At 37.5% G+C, this 20,855-nt stretch overlaps 1 protein-coding gene across 5 annotated transcripts in view; it reads right to left on the minus strand.

The window, feature by feature from the left end:
- DROSHA (drosha ribonuclease III) overlaps positions 1-20,855 on the minus strand; it is a 73,394-nt gene that overhangs the window by 25,182 nt on the left and 27,357 nt on the right. For all 5 annotated transcript variants that reach the window (XM_040064872.2, XM_040064890.1, XM_040064898.2 and 2 more), the window contains 7 exons: positions 20,285-20,454; positions 15,577-15,701; positions 12,132-12,231; positions 9,091-9,198; positions 4,557-4,664; positions 2,056-2,194; positions 1,318-1,378 (listed from right to left, as the gene is read on the minus strand). In XM_040064872.2, coding sequence (XP_039920806.1) covers positions 1,318-1,378; positions 2,056-2,194; positions 4,557-4,664; positions 9,091-9,198; positions 12,132-12,231; positions 15,577-15,701; positions 20,285-20,454 — 811 coding nt within the window. The remainder of the gene's footprint in view (positions 1-1,317; positions 1,379-2,055; positions 2,195-4,556; positions 4,665-9,090; positions 9,199-12,131; positions 12,232-15,576; positions 15,702-20,284; positions 20,455-20,855) is intronic.

Raw genomic sequence — 20,855 nt, forward strand, 5'->3', positions numbered from 1 at the left:
CCTGATTTACCTTTGTTTTGCATAAAGCTTCATTTCCTTCAAGCTGTATGCCTGCTTATATTCAAAGGACTAAAAGGGCAAGCAGCTGAAAAAGAATGTGAGCATGTCTTTGAATACATACAAATTTCTGCTCTAGACATCAAAGCAAGTAAGCAGCACCATTTCAGATTTCACACATGATTGTAACAGAATCGAGGCTGTTGCCACAGGATTTTTTTTTTTTTTTTTAATCCAGAATATCCTTGTCAAGTGTTTGGTGGCTTTTATTGCCATTTTCACTCCTCCAGCAATTATTTAATTAGTGCAACTTCAGAAATAGCAGGCCTCTGTTATGGGCTGAAAGAATTCAAGTACCTCTGCTGTATAAAACAGTAATGTGTGAGCAAATCTACGACAACACTGTGTAGCAACATAACTGAAAACACACCTCTCAGAAATGGGACTTTAAATTTTTGTGTTATTTCGTAAGAATTAATGCGAAAGAATTTAGCCTTATGTTATCTTTAGAGGACTCGAATAAGCTTGAAGAGAAAAGGGCATGGTCTAGCTGAATCAGCATCTAGGGAACTGTGCAACAATAATTTATGCAGAACTAAATTTCTCCTATTCCCAATCTTCTTCCAAAATTACGGCTCTTGAAAGGGCCAGCTACAGCACTAGCTGACTAAAATACACACTGCCATCTAGGTCATGCATTTAAGAGATTTCACATGCAACTGTTCCATGCATTAGCCTTGTGAGCTTTGTTTATTCAGCTTCAGCTAAATATGGCGCCTGTGGCTGTAAACCACATCTTAAACTCTATTTATATGCACAGAATTCTTAGTGGTCATTTACAGATTATCGCATTACTACATTAATGGGTTTTGCATCTGTCTTTAAATTGGAACAGTAAATCAGCAAAGCCCATGCTCAGCACCACACTCCTGTTAACAAGGTGCCATGCCAGGAAGGTACTACTGTGAGAAAACATGATGAAGAATCCAATTTATAGCACTGATAACACCAACAAGTCTTATTTTTTATTCTGCAGAAAGCAAAAAGGTAGTCTTTTAGTCCTCCTCATTTCAGGGATCAACAAAAATTATAGAATTATTTGTTAAAACCTTCCTCAGACGTTTTCTGCAGGCATAACCAAACATTTACTATGTCACTGCTAACGGAGGTTCAGCACACTTTCATAATATAAAAGTCAATTCAAAATGACTTTTTGCTTCGACTATTTGCCAAAGCTGTTGGTGACAGTGAGTTGGTGATTTCTATTAAATATCTCCCTCTGCAGCAGCTTCCCTACTTGCAAACAACTATTTTCATTACCTGGAAGGAGCTGGATCATCCTGTCCCAAACGGGACATAATATTTATCAGGGTGTTTATCCCTAGAAACATAAACAATGCACTATTAAGTAAACAGTCACTAATTCACTTTGAATAAATGTAGAAAACAATTACTCAAAATGTTACTTTGCAATTGCTGTACACAAGATTATCCTGTTATTTACAGGGTTTATTACATCAAGTATAATCCTTACCAATGCTCTCTGCCTAACTGACCGCAGTCCCATTACAACAGTATTGAATTTTTGCATTCAGGGAGCCAGATAAATACCACCTTTGGATGAAAAGGACATTCTAAACATTACATAAGCAACAAACAATTTACTTCATTATCACTGAATAGACTTTAAAGGGGTGAGGAATATTTTGCAGCAGACAGACCACATGTTCACATTAGTAAGACACATTTACAAAATATATTCCAGTTTGTTCACCATGTTGAGCAGCAAATTAAGAAAACAGTACTTGCCAAAAATCTAAGCAAATACATCCTCCCATTTATTACCCTTGCTTGTTCTCAGCTCTTTACTTACTGACTAATTTGCAAAATACAGCCTTTTAGAAAGACCTCACCGGAGTTTGTGCATAATCATTGAAATCCTTTACTGAAGGCATCTCCCAAAAGAACAATGGCCAAGGAAATGATAATGGAACAAAGGGTGTTCTTACTGATTAAGTGTGAGGTAAGAGAAAAATGTTAGTGCTGTAAGTAGCATACCTTTTTTTCTCATGTGTATATGGTGAACTTTTCTATCTCCATACTTGGGTTGTCGAATCCCACAGTTGGATAAGGAATTCCTGGCATGATCTGGATTCATCCCAAAATTTAAATGATGGCTTGGGTGAGTCATGGCAAGCTAGAGTGTAATACATAGAGGAAAAAAAAAGTGTTAAATGTATTTGCAAATGAAAGAAAAACATTATCTTAGACCGGTAGCCAGTGATAGTTATTCTTCAGTTTGCAGGAAGGTTACAAAGTGATGTAGTGAACCAGAAACTTGGTTCCAGCAATTTAAAAGTGGAGTGAACTATTTCAGATGTCAGAAAAAAGCAACACTTATGCTCAATCATCAATTTAACTAATTAACTTTCATAGTTTTTTTTCTTTAAAGAAAAATTAGTTTAGAAGAGAAAAAGCATGAACTGTCAATTTGCCTTAAGACTTTTGCTTACCAGCTTCGCTGACCTGATTTCAATATATTTGCTTATTTAAAAATACATTCACTCAAACACTGAACTATAAATATTCATATTAAAAATATAAGCAATTAAAAGAGCTTCTCAACCACCCGTATTTGCATTACTTAAATATCTATAAAGCTCTCCTAGCTCAAAAAATGAATCAGCAACAAGTGCATTATTCCTGGCAGAGTTAATCACAGAAGAACTCTTTTCCTCATGACTATAGAGGACTCTTCAAATGGAAGAGGAATGACAGATTGGTCCTCTGTTTTACCACCAAGGATTACCAGAAAGCTCACTCTGCTGCTGACATCACCACTGCAGAAATGACAACAGGAAATAGAACTAAAGCTTGTTTTTCAGAACTCCATCCTGCAAACTCACACATTTTCTCCTTTTTCACATATACACAGATCAAAATATTGTGCTTGTATAAAAGTATGTGCACACAAAACTTGTATCTAAAAAAGAGGACACACAGGAAAATGCAAGCTTTAGAAAGTTACTTCTGACACAGATGCAGGACTGGTGCTGCAGACTGTGAGCAAAGACATTCAGAAATTCATTCGAACACTGTCTGTTGCTTTCTAAGCATAAAATTTAAAGAGTAAAGTTATATTTAATCAACAGTAGGAACTTCCTCCAAGTCCCTTCTAATTCCTTGAAAGTATTACTAAGTTTGTTGCAATTGCACATTCTCAAATTCTGCTCCATCTGGACTAGATGACACATTACAGCTTTTCTGATTAGATAACTTTGTGCAATCTTTTTTTAACCTGCTTGTACTTTAAAAAGAATAGCCCATGATAAAATAGGTAACAATCAATGCAGAATTATACATCTAACATTGCCAATGCTCAAGCAGATGACTGATACTATATACATTTTTTAAAAGCTCTTCCTCTTATGGGAAATGTTTGTAGGTTTTAAATAAATTAGTGTAGGGACATAGCATTAAAAATCACATTTGTTACAACCAAACATGACTAATGCTTACACACTTGATTTTTATGCTTTCATCTCTTTTTGATTCAAATTTACTTGTTGGTTTGTGTGTTGGCCTCAACATTTTGAAAGTTTCCATCACTGCATTTTTATCTTTGACATAAAAAGAAAGCCTGCCAACAACCAAATCCTAGAAGATGTTCAATGTTTAATATAACTTGCAGTAGGAAAAGGCATGGAAAACAAATTCTAGAAACCAGAAAAACTGTGAGAAGAGACATTTCTTTAGAATAATTTGGGGGTAAAATCTCTAAAGAAATACAAAAACTGACATATTTTGAACTTAGTCCAGTCATTTGAGAGAGAATGACACTTACTTCAGAAGGAACTTCTGAACAGAAATCCCCATTTTACTTCAGTAAATTCAGGCAAAGTCTAAGAGCAAAGGGGCCACCATGTCAAGCATCAGCCACAGAGGTAATCAGTTCCAAATATGCACTAACATAGAAGGCTGATTATCTAAAGGCAGATTCATCTAAAATGAGTAAGAAATTCTCCTCTCCAGTTCCTGACCTTGCTTGTTAAAAAAAAAATAAAAATGCATCATGTACTTGCAGAAATCAAGAGCTGAACAGAAGTTTGCAAATTTCTATTCACTAGCTCCAAATACAAAAAAAGGGGAAATGTTTTAATTATTCTCTTTTAAAACAACTGGCTATAAAAACAAGAAGCAGGGCACATACACTTATCTGCAGAATAAAATTGTATTCTCTATAAATACCTGAATAAAGGAACTTACCCAAAAATGAGTATTTGACAGTCTTTTCAGTAACTGCATTTTTGTCTTGCTACACATTACAAGCAAATCCAGATCTACCATGGGAGCAAAGGTAGGTGTAATATCTATGTGAACAATAGATTTCTCTACTTAGAAGTCTCTTGGGAAAACTGAAACTTTTGAAAGATCTGCAGTACAAGTAATCAGGTCCATCCAAGCTGTGGCAATGCTGTGCATTTCAGCACTACAGATGAACTCAGTAATATCAAGGAGACAAACAAGCAAGAGGCTGGGGTTTTCTCTTCATATCTTACCTGCAGTAAGCACCTATCTCGAAAAGTGTAGCCTATCAATTTGTCCAAGTGCATCAGGCACTGATGGTAGCGGACATGGTGGGTGAGGACAGGAAGCATCATTGCATGCTGAAAAAACAAATGCAATAAGCAAAAACATTCAACTTCAGTGTACAGAGAACTCAACTGACTGAGCTAAAAATACAAGCACTTCCCAACTGTTACATTTAGTTTACTGTTTTGGTTTGAACGAGTTAAAAAAAATCATAGTTTCCCATCCTTCACTTATCAAAGCACTGAATTAAATACATATTTTTATCTCCACAGTCCTGCCCAGACTAAAGGAATAAATACATAAACCCAGTCTTCAACTTAAGCAGTGAGGTAAAGTGAGGTAAAGAAATGTCTGGTCACCAGTTACAGCAAATTTCAAGAAGCTAAGACTGAATACAATGCTGTATGTTCGTGACTTTTCATTTAACACTCTGTTTCAAAATTGAAGAAACACCACTTCCCCTCTGCCTCATTACATTAAGGAAGAAACACTTCACACCACTTCAGCCAGCATTCACCAAACAGCAGTAGCTACACAATTTTCAAGCATAGTTGTTGTGCCTTGCTTCACTTCCTTTTGAGGAAGAATTATGGGATTTTTTAAATGCTGTAGTCTGGCACATTTAATGTGGTAAAAAATATCAGAAAGGATGCTGTCTGCCTAGGAAACAGACAATGTTTTTCTGCTGGGGAAAATGTCAATAAAATTGAAAAAAACAATAACTCTATTTTGTAGCAATGGCAGTCCCTCTCAGTGTTTCAAAGGAGGAATTCTACACTAATATTGACTTTGGATGCACCTGGGTTGAAATAAGCAATTAGTATAATTTATCAGTAAAGCAGTATCGCAAATATGATATCAACAGCACAGTTCTTGCATGAGAATGAAAAGACAAACAGAAGAAATGCAGGATATAAAGACTTCTATGCATGCAACCATTTGTGAACTAATTTTTTCTAATCATTCCTATTACAGACATGACATGAATATTTTCAAAACAAAGGTGCATTTTAAGGGCATTAAAATCTGAGGGCTGTCACAATTAATTCAGAAAGAGGATTGTGTATGATTAGAGGAAATGAGTGCATAGCATGGAGAGAAGCATGAAAAACGAGTACACAAAGTAGATGATATATAATTTACAGAATAAATGAAGTTACAGATTTCTGCAGGTCGCTAACGACAGAACAGCAGAAAATACAAACTGGTGCATGTTACAAGATCAAAAAGACTAACCAATGGAAAGACTTTCTGCTTAAGTAAAAGACTCCAAAATTCCTGAGAACTGAACACAGAGCTGGAAGATAATCACAGAATCATTTCGATGAAAAGACCCTTAAGATGATTGATTCCAACTGCTAAAGTAAACACTGAAAACTCCACCAACTAAACCATATCCCAACAATCCTTATAAATACCTTCAGGGATGAGGACTTAACCACTTTCCTGGGCAACCTGTTACAATTCTTTATCACCTTATCTGCAAGGAAATTATTCCCAATATCCAATCTTAAGCCCCCTTGATACAACTTGAGACCATTTCCTGTTGTCCTGTCACTTGCTGCCTGAGAGAATACAACGTCTCCCACCCACCTACAGCCCCCTTTCAGGCAGTTGTACAGAGCAGTAAGATCTCGCTTGAGCCTCCTTTTCTCCAGGCTAAACACCCCCAGCTCCCTCAGTCACTTTTCATCAGACCTGTGCTCCAGACCCTCCACCAGCTCTGCTGCCCTTCTCTGGACACGCTCCAGCACCTCAATGTCTGTCTTGTACAGTGAAGAGCTCAGAACTGGACACAAGATTTGAGGTGCAGCCTCACCAGTGCCACCAGTACAGGGGGACAATCAGTGCCCTGCTCCTGCTGGCCACACTACTGCTGATACAGGCCAGAATGCCACTGGCCTTCTTGGCCACATGCTGGCTCATGTTCAGCTGGCTGTTGATTAGGAACTCCTCCCTGGTCCTTTTCTCTTAGATGAAATAACCAGCTAAAAGCAAGAAAAAAGACTCCCTGGATCTCCAAATGGCAGAGAAATATAAAACCACTCCAAGCAGAGTTAGGAAGTCTAGGTGAAGTTTTATTTTGTTGCCATATAAAGTTGTTTTGGGGTAATTTGTAAGAACATCCCTTTTATCTCCATATAAACTGTACAGGTGTGCTTCCTATGTGTTCCTCCACAGAAGGAATTAACTGAAAAACACCAAAACAACCAAACCTGAAACTGTTTCACAGGACAACTCTGCTTCCCTGGCTCTATGTACGCCTGTACTAGACAGAAAGAGGCTCCTCAAGCAACGTTTAACATTCTTTACACCAATAAAGAATGTTTACATTCCTTACATCAATGTGTCGCTTCATTTGAGGACTGAAATACTAAGTTTCAGACTTTTACCAGTTGTGGTGCAGTGAACAAAGAATTGACAGACCCCTGGGAGCACACAGGAAGACTTTAATTTGACTCTTGGAAGTTATAGTGACAAAATGCTGCTTTCTTGGCACTAACTACTGATTGATTGATTGATTGAATCAATGTCTTGGACTATAGCTATTCAATGTTTCTGATGTTTCATGTATTTATCTCCTTAGAAGAGAAGTCTTTGAAATATGTATGATTTTAAATAGTTAGCATGTCCTTTTCTTGCTGCAGCTAGCACAGCAAGGCAGAGACTCTTCCAAGTGCCCCCAGACAGTGCCATCATCCCTCAGGACTGCAGGTGCTCCTGACCTGAAGCTACTAAGGGGAAGCAGGTGAGCTGAAATATTTTGGAATTCATGAAATGCTAAACCCTACACTGCTGTTGCGGGCTCACCAGCAACAATGGTGTGGGTGGAGAGGGGTGGAACCCTCTCAGCATGGCCAGATCCTGCCACACTGGGTATTAAGTGCTGCCCAGCTCAATGGCCAAGTATTGCACTTGATATAGTGGGTAACTTCACGTGAGCCTGTCAGAACTCGGACATTTTACACTTTTTTTGAACATTCCACTCACCATTTTTCCTCCCCTTTCAAGCAGTTCATTTCCAAGACAGCAAAGACCAGTGTCATTAAGGCTACATGGAACTCAGAGCAAGTATAAGCTATCACGAGCGACTTAAGAGAGTTTCAATCTTCTAAGCCGCAATGCTTCTAAAAGCAGTAATGTTAAATCACTGCACTTGAGTTCTGCCCCCAGAGCTGATTTATGCATATTTAGTTTTAGTGTTCTTTAATCTGGGAAAAAGCATGTAGCAACAGCAGTAATCTTTCATTTTAGAGACATACAGTTGCCTATTCTTGGCCTCTCAAAGAAATCAAATCCAAGGACCCTCATACCAGAACTGGCTGATCTAGATGTTACAGCTGCAGATGGGCACAAAAATTGTGAAATAGTTTTACTCTTATCATTCTTTGGTGTTTTGCTGTCCGTCAACAAAATGAAACAGGAATATTCAAGACATTAGGAGATGAATCACAAAAGATATTACAAATAATACGGAACAGTTTCAAAGTGCCTAAACTGGAAATTTACACTGTTTACTTAAGCTGTAGAAATAGATACAGTTCACAACAAAAAAATTAGGAAAGGGCTGTAATTTTCCTCAGCTCTATGAGGAGATGCTGTGCCACTATTCTACTTCAGAAGCAATAGTAAAATCACAAGAAATATTTCAGACAGAAGAAAAGCAATTTTAGTTACTAGCATTTCTCTCACTCTAGAATTTCCCCCTTTGGCCTGACCAGATTTCTAAGATTACAACAGAATTTCTACCTATACCCTCGCCTAGCAACCCCCCTAATTTATACTTCACATTATTAAACTAATATGCATTTAACTCTTAAATAACATCTCCAAAACAACAGCTAAGAAAATAATGCAAGTATATCTCTACTATAATTATTTGCCTGTTACAACTACTTGAATTTTGCTAATACAGAATTAAATAAAAACTTAACTTATTTTTATCATATCACAAAGCTGGTGGCTGTCAGCTGCTTCAGAATAGGAACTGACAGAGATATGTTCCTTGGAGATGTCATGCATATGAAACAGATTATCTGAAACATATCTTTCCACTGAGGCTCACGTGTTTTAATCCAGAAGTTAGTAGTGGTGGGCTTTTTTAATACTTTTTTTTCAAGTAAAAAAAAATAAAATTCTTCATGCTTTACTGTAAAACTTGGAGTGTTTTTAAAAGCTATCTAAATAGAAAAATATATTAAAATTAAAATATCTGAAACCATGCCTGTTGATAAGAGTTCCACACTAGACTCAACATTTGGCAAACCTCCAGCCTCAAGCCGGCCATGCTTAACCTCTCTCCCTTGCACTAATCAACCCCTGGCAGAAAATTTTAAATTACCTTCTGTGCATACAGAAGGCGTGGACAGAACACTAGAATAGCTCCCTAGATCAACAGATATTACTGAGGTATTCATTTCCATTTGGTTCTTCAGCCTAGAACAAACCCTTGCAAAGGTAAATGGCAGATATCAAGAAAAATCTTTCCAGTTCAGTCACCTGGCAGACATCAGAGCGTATCCCTGTTTTCCAGAATCCCTGGCTGCTCAACTCCACAGTCACTTCACGTCTCATTGTGTTCTTCTGACGAATCTTCTGCAGCGCTTCCTAAGCGGGGAGAGAACAGAGCTCCTGTGAAGAACTTGCTACAGCAATGCACACACCAGCACGTTCACAATACCCATGTAAGGTTCAGTTTTGGTGAGCAGTTTCTAAGGCTGGTACAGATCTGATAACCCCCAGCCACAGACTGATGGATGTGCTGGAATACAGCGTAGACAGGGGATTTTGGTAGACCAAGGAGAAAAGAGAGGTGACTAGATTTTTTTAATGCAAATGACAAATCAGTCCAACTCATACATCCAAGATGATACATAAGTAAGAAAGGTAAAGTCCTTCAAATGAAAGCACTTTCTTTACCAGATGTACAAAAGAACCTCTTCATTCATGTCCACCACTGTGAGTACTCCTGGTTTGAACGCTCAGGAGGAGAAAAACAGGCTTTGCTTTGTCATCTTGGCTACTTTGCAACAGCTCCTGTTCAGCTATGTCACTATGCCCAGTCTGGGAAAGGAGACAGCATTCACTAGTCCTGGAGACTATGCTGATTGAAATCTAGTAATTTTATTTTAATAAAAAAAAATTAAAGTATGTTTTACCTTGACCACTAGCTATTTGGTGGTGTGCAAACAATTTGTGTCTAGAAATCATGAAAGGGCCAGAATCATTAAAAGATTTTGACAGGAGCGTAGAAGAAAATATTTTCTGTAAAAATGAAATTAAAGAAAACCAGATAAAATAAATCAGCGCTGGATTAGAATCTCTTGGTTCCAGTACTATAAAGCCCTGGGGTGTGCAAGCTCTCCAAACAGCATGAAATAACTGTAAAGACTCCCCTCAGTGCTCTTCCTTCTTCAGAACACAAAGCTCTTCCAAGCTGCAACTTATCCTGCCTCTCCTGCTCCTTTCCATTACAGGGTGCTTGCTCAAAGCTGTCTCTTCCCAGCTTCCAGTTTGAACCCTGTGAGCCTATCTGGGCAGAAACAGGCTCTGTTTTCTGATTTGCAGAGACTCACAGAGTAGCTCCAGCAGGTGCATCTGTCCAGACACAGATTCATCAAACCTCAGACATCTCAATAAAGAGGTGTCTAGGGTAGGATGCTAGTTAGCCCCAGCTCCTTTTATATTCAATGAAAGGGATAAATGGCTTCAAAAATGCATTTCTCCCTCCACTGACTTCAAAGTGAGCCTTCAGGTACTAATTTATGCAGCCGCTGTAAATGCTCAAAGTTACGTTAGAGGAACAAAGCCCCAGGCATGACCTTGTCACAAATAATATTATTGTACAACTTCACAGTGGTGGATGACTGATGGCAGAGGGAACAGAGATGCTGCCAGCACTGCACCCCTTGTGCATTGTCGAAGGCACATCATTGAGTTTTCCCAGAGAAAGGTGCTACAGTGTTTGCCAGACCTGGCTGTATTTCAGTCTGATTGGCTCAGAAGCACTACATAATATATGATTCATAATCTTTAAAAGCCCATGTGCCAATCAGATACAGTCCTACAGCTCCTTCTGAGTTACTGACACCTCCACTGGCAAATATATAGATTATCCTCACATAAAGTTTCTTGCTGTATGCCTCCCTCTCAGCAAACTACTTGTAAAACTTGCTATCCTAGATAATACAGTCTAGAAAAAATCAGCAGTCCATACCAAGTGCCAAATAACAAAGGAATGTTTTATCTTCTGGAGCAAAATATAATCACCCCCTTACAAACAATCTGCTACAATTTCACAAATGGGCCATCGATTCCCCCCTAATGAAAATATGCCCATAAAAAAATCTTCTACTGCCTGTGTGTGTAGTTGTGGCAAACAAAATCATCTCCTGTAAGGACAAATCTTTTTTTTTTTTCTTTAGAACTGTGGCACAGTTCAGTCACAATATTGTGTGTTTTTTGGTTTCTTTTTTTTTTTTTTTTTTTTCATTTACAAGCAAAGAAGCCAAGGGCTTATTTAAATTAAATAAAAATGCTGATTAAATGCTTATTAACACTCTTGCTCACACAATAGCATACTATGCTTTGTAACAATGGAAATAACCAGGTGCAATCTTATATATATCAAACACTTACTGCAACCAAAAGTAAATCTGAAAGTGCAATTTCTGAGACTTCCCAAATAAACTGGGGAAGTCTCAGGAGTCAGACTCCATGATTCTCATGGGCCCTTCCCAACTCAGGGTAGTCTATGATTTTATGAATAATTAGTGTTTCTAATCAATAAATAAAAATACACCACCACTTAATGAAATACCATCCTGTACTTGAGAAGTTAATTCCTCCTCTATGTAGTCTTTACACAGGTTGTCAGATGGAGAGTGCCCCATAGACAGGCACTAGAGAAATTCAAAGTTTCAGTCCAAGGGTTTATAGAAATAAGTTGGTTTAGGCTACTTTAGGAGTCTTTGTTTTTCTGCTTTTAATTCCCAATTGGTTGAGCATTTGCACTTAGGAAATGCTTATTGCTCATCATGTTGTGGGAAAAAAAAAAAACAGAGAAAAATATCTTGTCTATCATACAACAACCAGATGATTTCAAGTCAAAAGATCCTTAGCAATGTCACTGTACCACCTAATAAATTATGGTTTATGCACACAAGTGTGGCAGTTTTTATCTCAGAAGAGAAGTGTTTAAAATTATGAGCCAGTTAAAAGTACATTATGAAATAAAAAGTCCTTCTCTATGCTAATTCTTGAAACAATTAATGGCAACAGCTATAAAGAAGTTACGGTTCCATAACAATAATTTCTATAATTGGGTAAAAAACTTGCCGCAGTTTGACAGCTGAAAAAAGGAGAAAAAAACCCCTCATTCAACAACAAGCATAGATAAAAATAAAATCTGTGTTAAAGAGTCTGGAAAGAAAATCTTTTGTAAAAGATTTCTATTGTTTCCATAAATAGGGCAGTCATATGGCTTTATTCCATCCCGAATTACAGTGCTCAATTATCAGTCATAGGAAGGTTCAGAATACCTCTCTTTGTGATAACTTCTGTTTATCAGCCTGTTTGACTTTGGGACTATTAGCCAGTAGGTGACGCAGCTTCACGTAACTCTTCCACAGCTTTTGGTATCTGAAGGACAAAACCAGAAAACAAGCATTTTGGTCAGGGAACAGAAGTCCCTCCCTGTTTGTCATCAGGAACACATCAGCTGCTAATAGGGCAGACAACGTACACAAAGAATGTCTACAAGCACCTCTTTGCTACAGAAATAAAATCATCTCAAAGGATTTTCCGAGAGGTGACCGTGCCTGGGTAGCTGCTCGAGCAGGGTGGGCCAAGAAGCAGAGAGGAGGCATTAGTGTGCAGAGAGAGGTAAAGAACAGCAAAGATCGGGGCAGACCCCAGGTCTCCCAGGTAACCACCCATCCTCTCCAAAGGGCCACCTCTGCATGCTGAGATGACCTTCCTGCCCCTAAACTCAATTCAGGCAGGTGAAAACCTCTCCACATGGTTCACCTATCACTCACTGCAAAGCAGCAGCACCCTTCCCCAGGAAGTGTCTGTCCTTACACCAGCTCAAATATATCTGTGAAGCACACGAGGAAGAGTTCTACAAGTCACATGCAACAAGAAGCTATTCTATGAACAATGAACTGAAAGTTTTGTTCCCTGTCGGTTTGTGCTGAATGGAAAGAGCAATTCAAGTTATTTCTGTGACTGGCGCATATTTTTCTGGTTTTCTCCAACCATCTTAGCATTTTCTTATTTTGGTGGTGTCTAATTATACATGAACCCCAATTACATTTTTGTTGGTGGGAGTCCCTCAGGGATCTAACACAAACTTTCACCAAATTTGTACGAACTTAGTCCATTTGAAAACAACATCTCACCATTATATTCAGCTGCAATCGACCAACAGGTTCAAAAGTTACAATGGGAGGAGCAACAAAGAGAATCATGACAGGGACCCTGTGTTCTTAGGAAACAATGCTACCTTCAAAATGTAACCTTCGTATTCAGGACAACCTGTAAATCAGACTTTGAATAGGAAGCAGGGAATTAGAGGCCAGAAGGAAGACGTTTGCCCAAGTTAATTTTTACTTGTGTTTACATCATAAAAGAAGATCCTCCTCAGCAATAATTCAGAGAAGCGGTTTCATTTTATTAGGAAGTTTTCATGTTAGTGGCTTAGCAGTCAATGAAGCAGCAGCTCTTTTACTATTTCATAATCTTCCCAGCATCCCACATTCACAGACACTTAAATCTTTTCTTATTGGCATTTTTTCCCCAGCTATTTCTCTGCAGCACTCTTCAATGTATACTCTCTGCCTCTGGAGATACTGGTATTTTTTCAGTCTACAAACACATCTGAAATGGTCAATCCATAGATTTTTCTCATGCTTCATTCACTGCACTTTTGCAATGTGCAGAATAGCACATCTATTTTTAACAAATCACCATCCAAAAAAAAAAAAAAAAAAAGTGTTAATGAATAAATCAACCAAAACAGAAAGAAAAAATGCCTTGAGGAAGTTTCAACCCATAACCAAGAACCTGAAACTGTGATCTACAATACACATTTTTCTACAAGTATTGATAAGGGTGAAATAAGCTTTGTTATTGCAATTAAGTTTGAGCATTAATAAACACATTACCATTACAAAAAAATTGGTATTAGAACATCACAGAGACACATTAGAGGAAAATCTCTTCTGGGCACACATACACCAGAGTTAAGCCTGACATTTATGATGGCACCACAGACATCCTTCACAAAAAAAACGCTTTGTTACTTTGATAAAACAAAACATACCTATGTTCTGCAAGCAGCTCCAAGGTTAAAACCCAAAACAAACCCACAAGGGAATTTTAAGGTAAAAAAAAAGTGTGGAAGAATTTTTTTTGTCTCTTTATACTATTTTCAATGAAAAGCACTACAACTTCACAAATACTAATTAATTCAGCATCAAAGTAGAGATAATCCTTATATTTTGGGATCTACTTTCTATTTCCTCTTGATGGACAAGAAAACTAAAAGATAAAGAGATATGTTTTAAAGATAACACTAATGATCAAAGCCAAAATAACCAGTTTTATTATGTGGATTAGCACTCAATATTACCACTTCCTGCCATGTTGGATTTAAAATTCTCAGCAAGCAGTTGCAAAAGAATACAACTGCCATACATGCACATGAGTGCCTGGGCCTCAAAACTGCGGATCTGTTGAGCATTTTGCACATCAATCATCCTCTCTTTCTACATTTTTGTTATTAGTATTGTTGTTGTCGCTGTTTGTTTTCTTGTTTCATTGCTGTTTCCAGTAAATCATTCTTCTCTCAACCCGTGATCTCTGCCTTTTTGTGTCTCTCAGTGAAGGGGAAGGGAGTGGCTTGTGCTTCTCTTATTAGTGGGAGTACTGAATTGGTGAATACCATTCCTAAACCACTGCACTGAGGAAAAAGACCACCTTAACTACACATGGACCAGAGACAGGCTTAATACTGTCATCATGCAGAATCCCAATTACTGGAAGAATTCCCTGAAATAGGTAGAGGTTAAGAAAAGAATTGGGAACAAAATCCAATCATCACTTTTGCATCCCCTCATCAATCCACAGTGAAACAGCACTTCTTGCTCAGCCTTAAGTCCTGATTGCCTCTCCACTTCTTCTCTACATTCCTCCCAAACTCTGTCAGGATATAAAAAGCACAGAAAAGCAGCAGGGTGCAAGAGCTCCCAAGCTAGGAAACACTATGTAGACATGATCCTTCAAAGCACAGAAAGAAATGATTTAATAGGATATGGCAGTATGCAAGAAACTAACATCATGAAGTAATCAAACAGAAAATGGCTATATTTTTCCTTATTAGATGTGAGACCTGAAGAACATCTAATTAAACAATCAAGCAGCAGCTCTGAAATAAAACTAATTACTTTTACATATGATGCACAATAGTACTGGTTAAGTGATTACCTGAAATTTTCTCTCTGTCAGTAGCATAAAAAGATTCAAACAGTGATTTGAGAAATTTAGAAACATCCATTCAGGGCTGTTTAACAAAGTGACATAAATACATCCTCTAGCTCAGAAGTCCATATGCTACAGACATTAGAAAGCTTGGGTAACTATTTCTCCTTCCCTGCTTTCCTGTTACACTCTTCTATGAAAACCCACCACTGGCCTCTCAGAGAAATAACGTAGAGCTTGAGGAACCACCTTTTGTTGGACCCCGAAAAGCTGTCGTCAGGTTAAGAAGTTTCATACTGCACGCATGTTTACTTCAGCAGATCCCTATTATTCCAGGGAAAAACTTATTCCTTTTATTTTCTAATTTGCAGGAGCCTGTGTCCAATGTCATAAGCGCTAAGCTTTATATTGGACTCAACTAAGCACATAACCAAGCCCTATTTAAGGCACAAATGACAACGGTAATGAGGTTCTGAACAAAAGAAAGAAGGAAAAGCATCTTACTGAGGATCTCCAGCATAACTGAGTTGAGCAGGTCGTATCCCAAAGTGCACAATAATAGGGAAAGTAATTACATCAGGATTGAATTGTTCGCGGTCTAGTTGATCAATACGAACTGAGCTGGGTTTCTAGGAGAAAAAAAAACAAAATACAACTAAATTGACAACAGCTCCATGGAAAATTTACTGCCTCAAGCCCACACTATCCCGGAAACATGAAGCAACAACATTTCAAACTTAGTAAGATGCACATTAAACTAATCATTAATACTATTACAAACATTTGGCAACAGCAATAAGAGAAACAAAAAAAACCAAAAAGGCCTTTTAATTTTATTTCTAAACATCTGGAAATTTACTTTGACTATTTCCAAGAACTTAAAACAACTTTCTCTGGTCAAGCATCACACCAGAAATAAAAGTTAGGATTAGCATTCTGGTATCCAAGAACCCGCATGCCTGAGCAGTTTGCTAAGATCAGGTTACCTCTCTAATTTTAGTTCATGATTTCCCAAAGCAAGTGAAGGCTTTCTTAAATCCGTTCAATCACACTGACTAAACCGCATCAAAAAAAAATCTGTCACGCTACTCTCAGAAAAGGCTCCTTGGCTGATGTGTACAAGGAGGAATACAGTCTTGTATAATGAGGAGACTTTTGCCCTTTTTACAGCTCAAAACAGAAGTTCTTTGTATTGTTAAAAAGGACAGTGCAAAAGAAGGCAAGTTTTGCTTCAGCTCTACAAACGCAGAGAGTAAGTAATTGCGTATCACTGTAGCAGACATGCTGCTCACAGAGCTTTTGATCACTTGCCCAGCATATTTAAAAACTCAGCTGAAGGTGCACAGTTGTCTCCAAGTAAACAACTTCTCCATTACCTGTCAAGCTGCTTTGTAATGTGCCTGCTTATTTCCCACTTTGCAATCAGCTGGATGAGGGCAATATATTTTGCTTGTCTTAGGTTTCAGAAAAAGGGCATTACTTCTAGTTACCTGCATTTCAGAACTTCTCATTTAGCACTGTAAAGACGCACTCAAAGATGAATTTCAGTGTTACAGAAACAGCTCCCACCATTCTCTTCACAAAACAATAAAAACTGTGTCAAGAACAAAGCTTTTACCCTTCAAACCACCTTGGTAGAACTGTTCGGAGGAATAATTTTCTGCACGGATAAGCAAAGCCAATTCTATATATGGCCACAATTTCACTCTATTTTAGAAAAACAAAATCTTACTTAAAAGCTTGGCTTTCAGACACAGAAATGTTTTCCAAGGGAAAATGCTTATCAGCTTCCCTTTAGACAAGATGACTGAACATAAAGTTAGAATAAAGTTACATCTCTCCAGCTAAAAAAAAAAAAAATTTAGGTTTTAGGTTAGTTAGGAGTTAACTGACTAAAGTAGGGGAATTTTTAAAATTACTTAGTTAAAGCTGCTAGTTTCAGAAAAAAAGTAATTTAAAAAAAAAAAAGGTAAGAAAAGATCTTCCCCATAGCACTTCTTATAAAAAAGGATTAGAACAAAAAAAGCCTTAAAGAAAATAATGGGCAAGATTTGTAGTAGACCGAATGCTGTTGCTTAAACAGGAGCTTAAAGTCCTGATTTTTAAGGATTAACTTAAGTTAATTTTTGGGGAGTTGTTTTTTTGTTTTTTGGCAGGTTGCACAAAACAAGATTGAGAAGTTTTTATCTTCTCGTAAGTTGTTTGCTGGTTATCCCCACTCCTAATATTAAATTGAGGAACTTCTCCCATCTCTGTAGCTGTTAAAAAAGCAGCCTTGATATACCACTCCTCTGAGAAGCAGGTCAGCAAAATTAGATATTAAAAGAATATTAAACAGTAATTGTACTCAATATACCGATTATAATCAATACATTAAAAAAAAAAAAGCAGACACATTTTAGATACTTAAACAGAGGCAATGAGATACTCAAAAGTGTGAAAAGGACATCTTTCATTATACATATAGCAGGGTCTGTGTTAGATGTGTTACCTCGGGACCACTCAAAACCAGACTCCTCTTCATTTCCATGACACTGCCCTGCATTTTGTCACTCAGTTACACAGCTGTTCACAGATGGCTGACAGCAACCAGTACAAAAGAACTTCTCCAAGACTTAATCACAACAGCTCCCTCACTGACAGTTACGCGAGGGGCGTAGCTGGGTTATGCTTTTTTATTTCATCATGAACACCAGCCTCCTCTCCAGTGCCCTTGCTGAAGGTTAAGTGAACAAACAGCAACATACAGCAACATCGAGTATAAACCGCACACCAGAAGACAGGATGCAAGCAAATCAGATGTTATTCTTCCACAGCTTTATCCCTGAGCTCTTTTAAAAGTGCTTTGCTGGACTATCCAATAATCACAACCTTGCCTTTAAAGTCGCATCAAAACCAAAGAAATTCTAACAGAACCTGTTATTTTTGTTTCCTACTCCAAATCTCATCAACCAAGGCTCTGCTGACATTAGAACACAACATGAAATAGCATGCAGAAGTGTGTTATATACAAATATCTATGTAGTAATGAGAAAAAGCCATCAATATTTTAGGAAGAGTGAAGTATGAAAGATGACTAAAAATTGTGAACTTCTAAATCTATTGCAACACAAAGTTTCATTGAACTATTGAAACACCATGAGTAAGTGAAATAATTTAAAATAATGTTGAACAACTGTTAGTTGTTTAAGTGGGATTTATATCCTATTGAAGTTTTTTTCCCTTCTCCAAATTGCATATATATACACCTCCCACTGAAAAAAAAAAATAAAACACACACATAAAATCAGATTTGATCCCAAGAGGAATTATCATTTCTGAAGAGATGCTGTGCAACAAAACAAAATCTAGTGTTTTTACTTTGTTGTGTCAAGTGGGCATAATTGAATTGAAGAGCTGTCATTTTCTAAAACAGTTTCCTATTGTCTCTCCAACAAAACTGTTTTATCTTCTAATGTTGTAAAATGCATAGGCAATAGTTTCATACTCTGATTTTCACTTACATTCATAATCAGTACAATATGCTGCAATGTACAGGAAAAATCCACAAACTAAGAATGTCATTTCAGTCTTGAGAGGAAAAACGCATTCTAATGATGCAGTTATAACATGACATTTCAAAGTGCTACAGATTTCTTTTATGTTTACATATTTTGATGTCCACATATCTCTAAAAGCACTGCCTTGTAGAATGCAAAGTTTGCCAGTGAAAAATCACACAAGATCTCCGAATTAACGCTACAGCTCACAAATGACACTGCTTTGTACATACAGACATTTAGAGTTCCGTGACACAAGGAAGGAACATAAATGCTTTCCTTCATGCCAAACAAAAAAGAGAGTTTTCAGCTAGCTGAAATCAGCATATCTTCAGCAAAATAACTCAAGTTATGTGAGTGTATAGTATTCAGATTCTGACAACTTGTGGACCAGCGTCTACCTTGTATCACAGAAATCACAGGCAAGTTAAGTCTGTTCAGATTTTCTAACGATTTCTGTTATGGGATTCTGACTTAGCAATGATTTAAAGCAGCTGAGGTAGAATTTTCCATAGTGAGAGTTCACATGTATTTTTGTATTTCATCTTCCCAAAAACAGCCAAATTTTCTTGTTGTTTTAAAAGTTTTACTTCACTCCGAGTGAAATCAAGGGGAAAACTATCTGACCCAAGTTATTATTACCTTATTAAGTAGTTTACTAATGTTATGCTGCCATCCTTAAAAATATGAACAGGAAAAACATATTTAGCATGTTACCCTGGCTGCAGATTGGAGACAGGTTTTTTAGTTGAAAAACTAAATTTCTTCTTAGGCATGGTACCAAGTTACACTTTTTCTTCAGAACCTAAGAATTTGAGCTATGAGCAAAGGAGGAAAATGAAATCAGAAAAAGAAAGGTATTACTACTGAGAAAGCTGCATGTCAGTCTCAAATATTAGGTCCAAAATATGCCTCTACTACAAAGATACCCTTTTGCAATACTGACCAAACTATACAAATACAGCTCTGCAGTTTTTAGTGGACATTCATCTATTCTTGTGACCCACATTTCTTAAAAGGGAAAGTCAAAATAATGGGCTGAATTCACATACACACTGGAGTTGAAAGGAGCTGTGTTCTGAGAACACGTCCTTTAAAATACCAATTGTTCCAAAAATAATAAAGCCACAGGGGTTTCAAATTAGGCACTGAAAATTAATACTGGCATTAATTAATGTACACAAAATTCCTCAGTGTGAATGAGAGCAACACAGAAACAATGTGGAAAAAAACTACAGGCAGAAACAGGCACCTTTTCCATAGTCAAGGCAGTATTAGGACAGCACACATTAAATAGATCTGTCAATAGGGGATCAAAAGAGGAAGAGGAGAGTAAATAGCAAATAGTTACTACTTCTCTGGTGCTGTGTCTGGAAAAAGAGAATGCACATAAAGACCGTCTGAGAAAACAGGAAAGATTTACATACAGAAAATACAGCTGTACCCTTTAACATTCACACTGAAACAGTGCTCATCTGAAAATACACCCTTCAGTACAGCAGCAGATGAGAGTTCAGGGTTGCAACCAGTCAATAAACTGTTCCTATTGCAATCTGCAACTGCCTCTGGTCACCTTTTCCTGTTCTAATTTAGCCTGTAACAAACTCTCTGAAAGAAGACATGTACGTGTCATTGGATTGTTCAAAACCCAAAGAATTATTTATTTGTTCTACCATGCCAGGGCTGGTAACGATCATCCCTTTGCATTCTTCTGCATATTTCTGCCATTCCAGTTCTTCCCACTGAAGCATGTTGGCAATCTCCTCTTCAGGCACCAGAGCTTTACTGCATCGTAACAAGTAGAGGAGAATCTGATGCATTGAGAGTACTTCTTTTCCTCCATCTTAAAACCATAAAGGAAAAAAACACATTTCAGAGATTCACTCCTAAAGCATGAGCATAAGAGAAAATACGCAGAACACAAACCATTTGTATGAGCAAAATAAAATGCAAAATGCTTAAGTGATTTGAGAAATATGAAGGAAAATGTTTTACTGATGAATACTGCACACGCATAAACACTTTGCTAAACTAAAGCGGTAACGGTAATGGTGGTGAGAGTAACAGTTCCATCGTACTGTAAACTTGAAGTTTCTAACTTGCCTGAATAAACTTTAAAATGAGTAAGCAGAACAACCAGTTATGTTGTCCAGTTATATCTTCCTTTTCACAGTTTTATCATTCTTTCAGAACAGCAGTTAAAAAGCCTTTAGGTGTTATGCGGCTTTTTTCAAGAACACTCAA

This window comes from Hirundo rustica, chromosome 1, assembly GCF_015227805.2.
Source record: "Hirundo rustica isolate bHirRus1 chromosome 1, bHirRus1.pri.v3, whole genome shotgun sequence".
NCBI classification, from domain to species: Eukaryota; Metazoa; Chordata; class Aves; order Passeriformes; family Hirundinidae; genus Hirundo; species Hirundo rustica.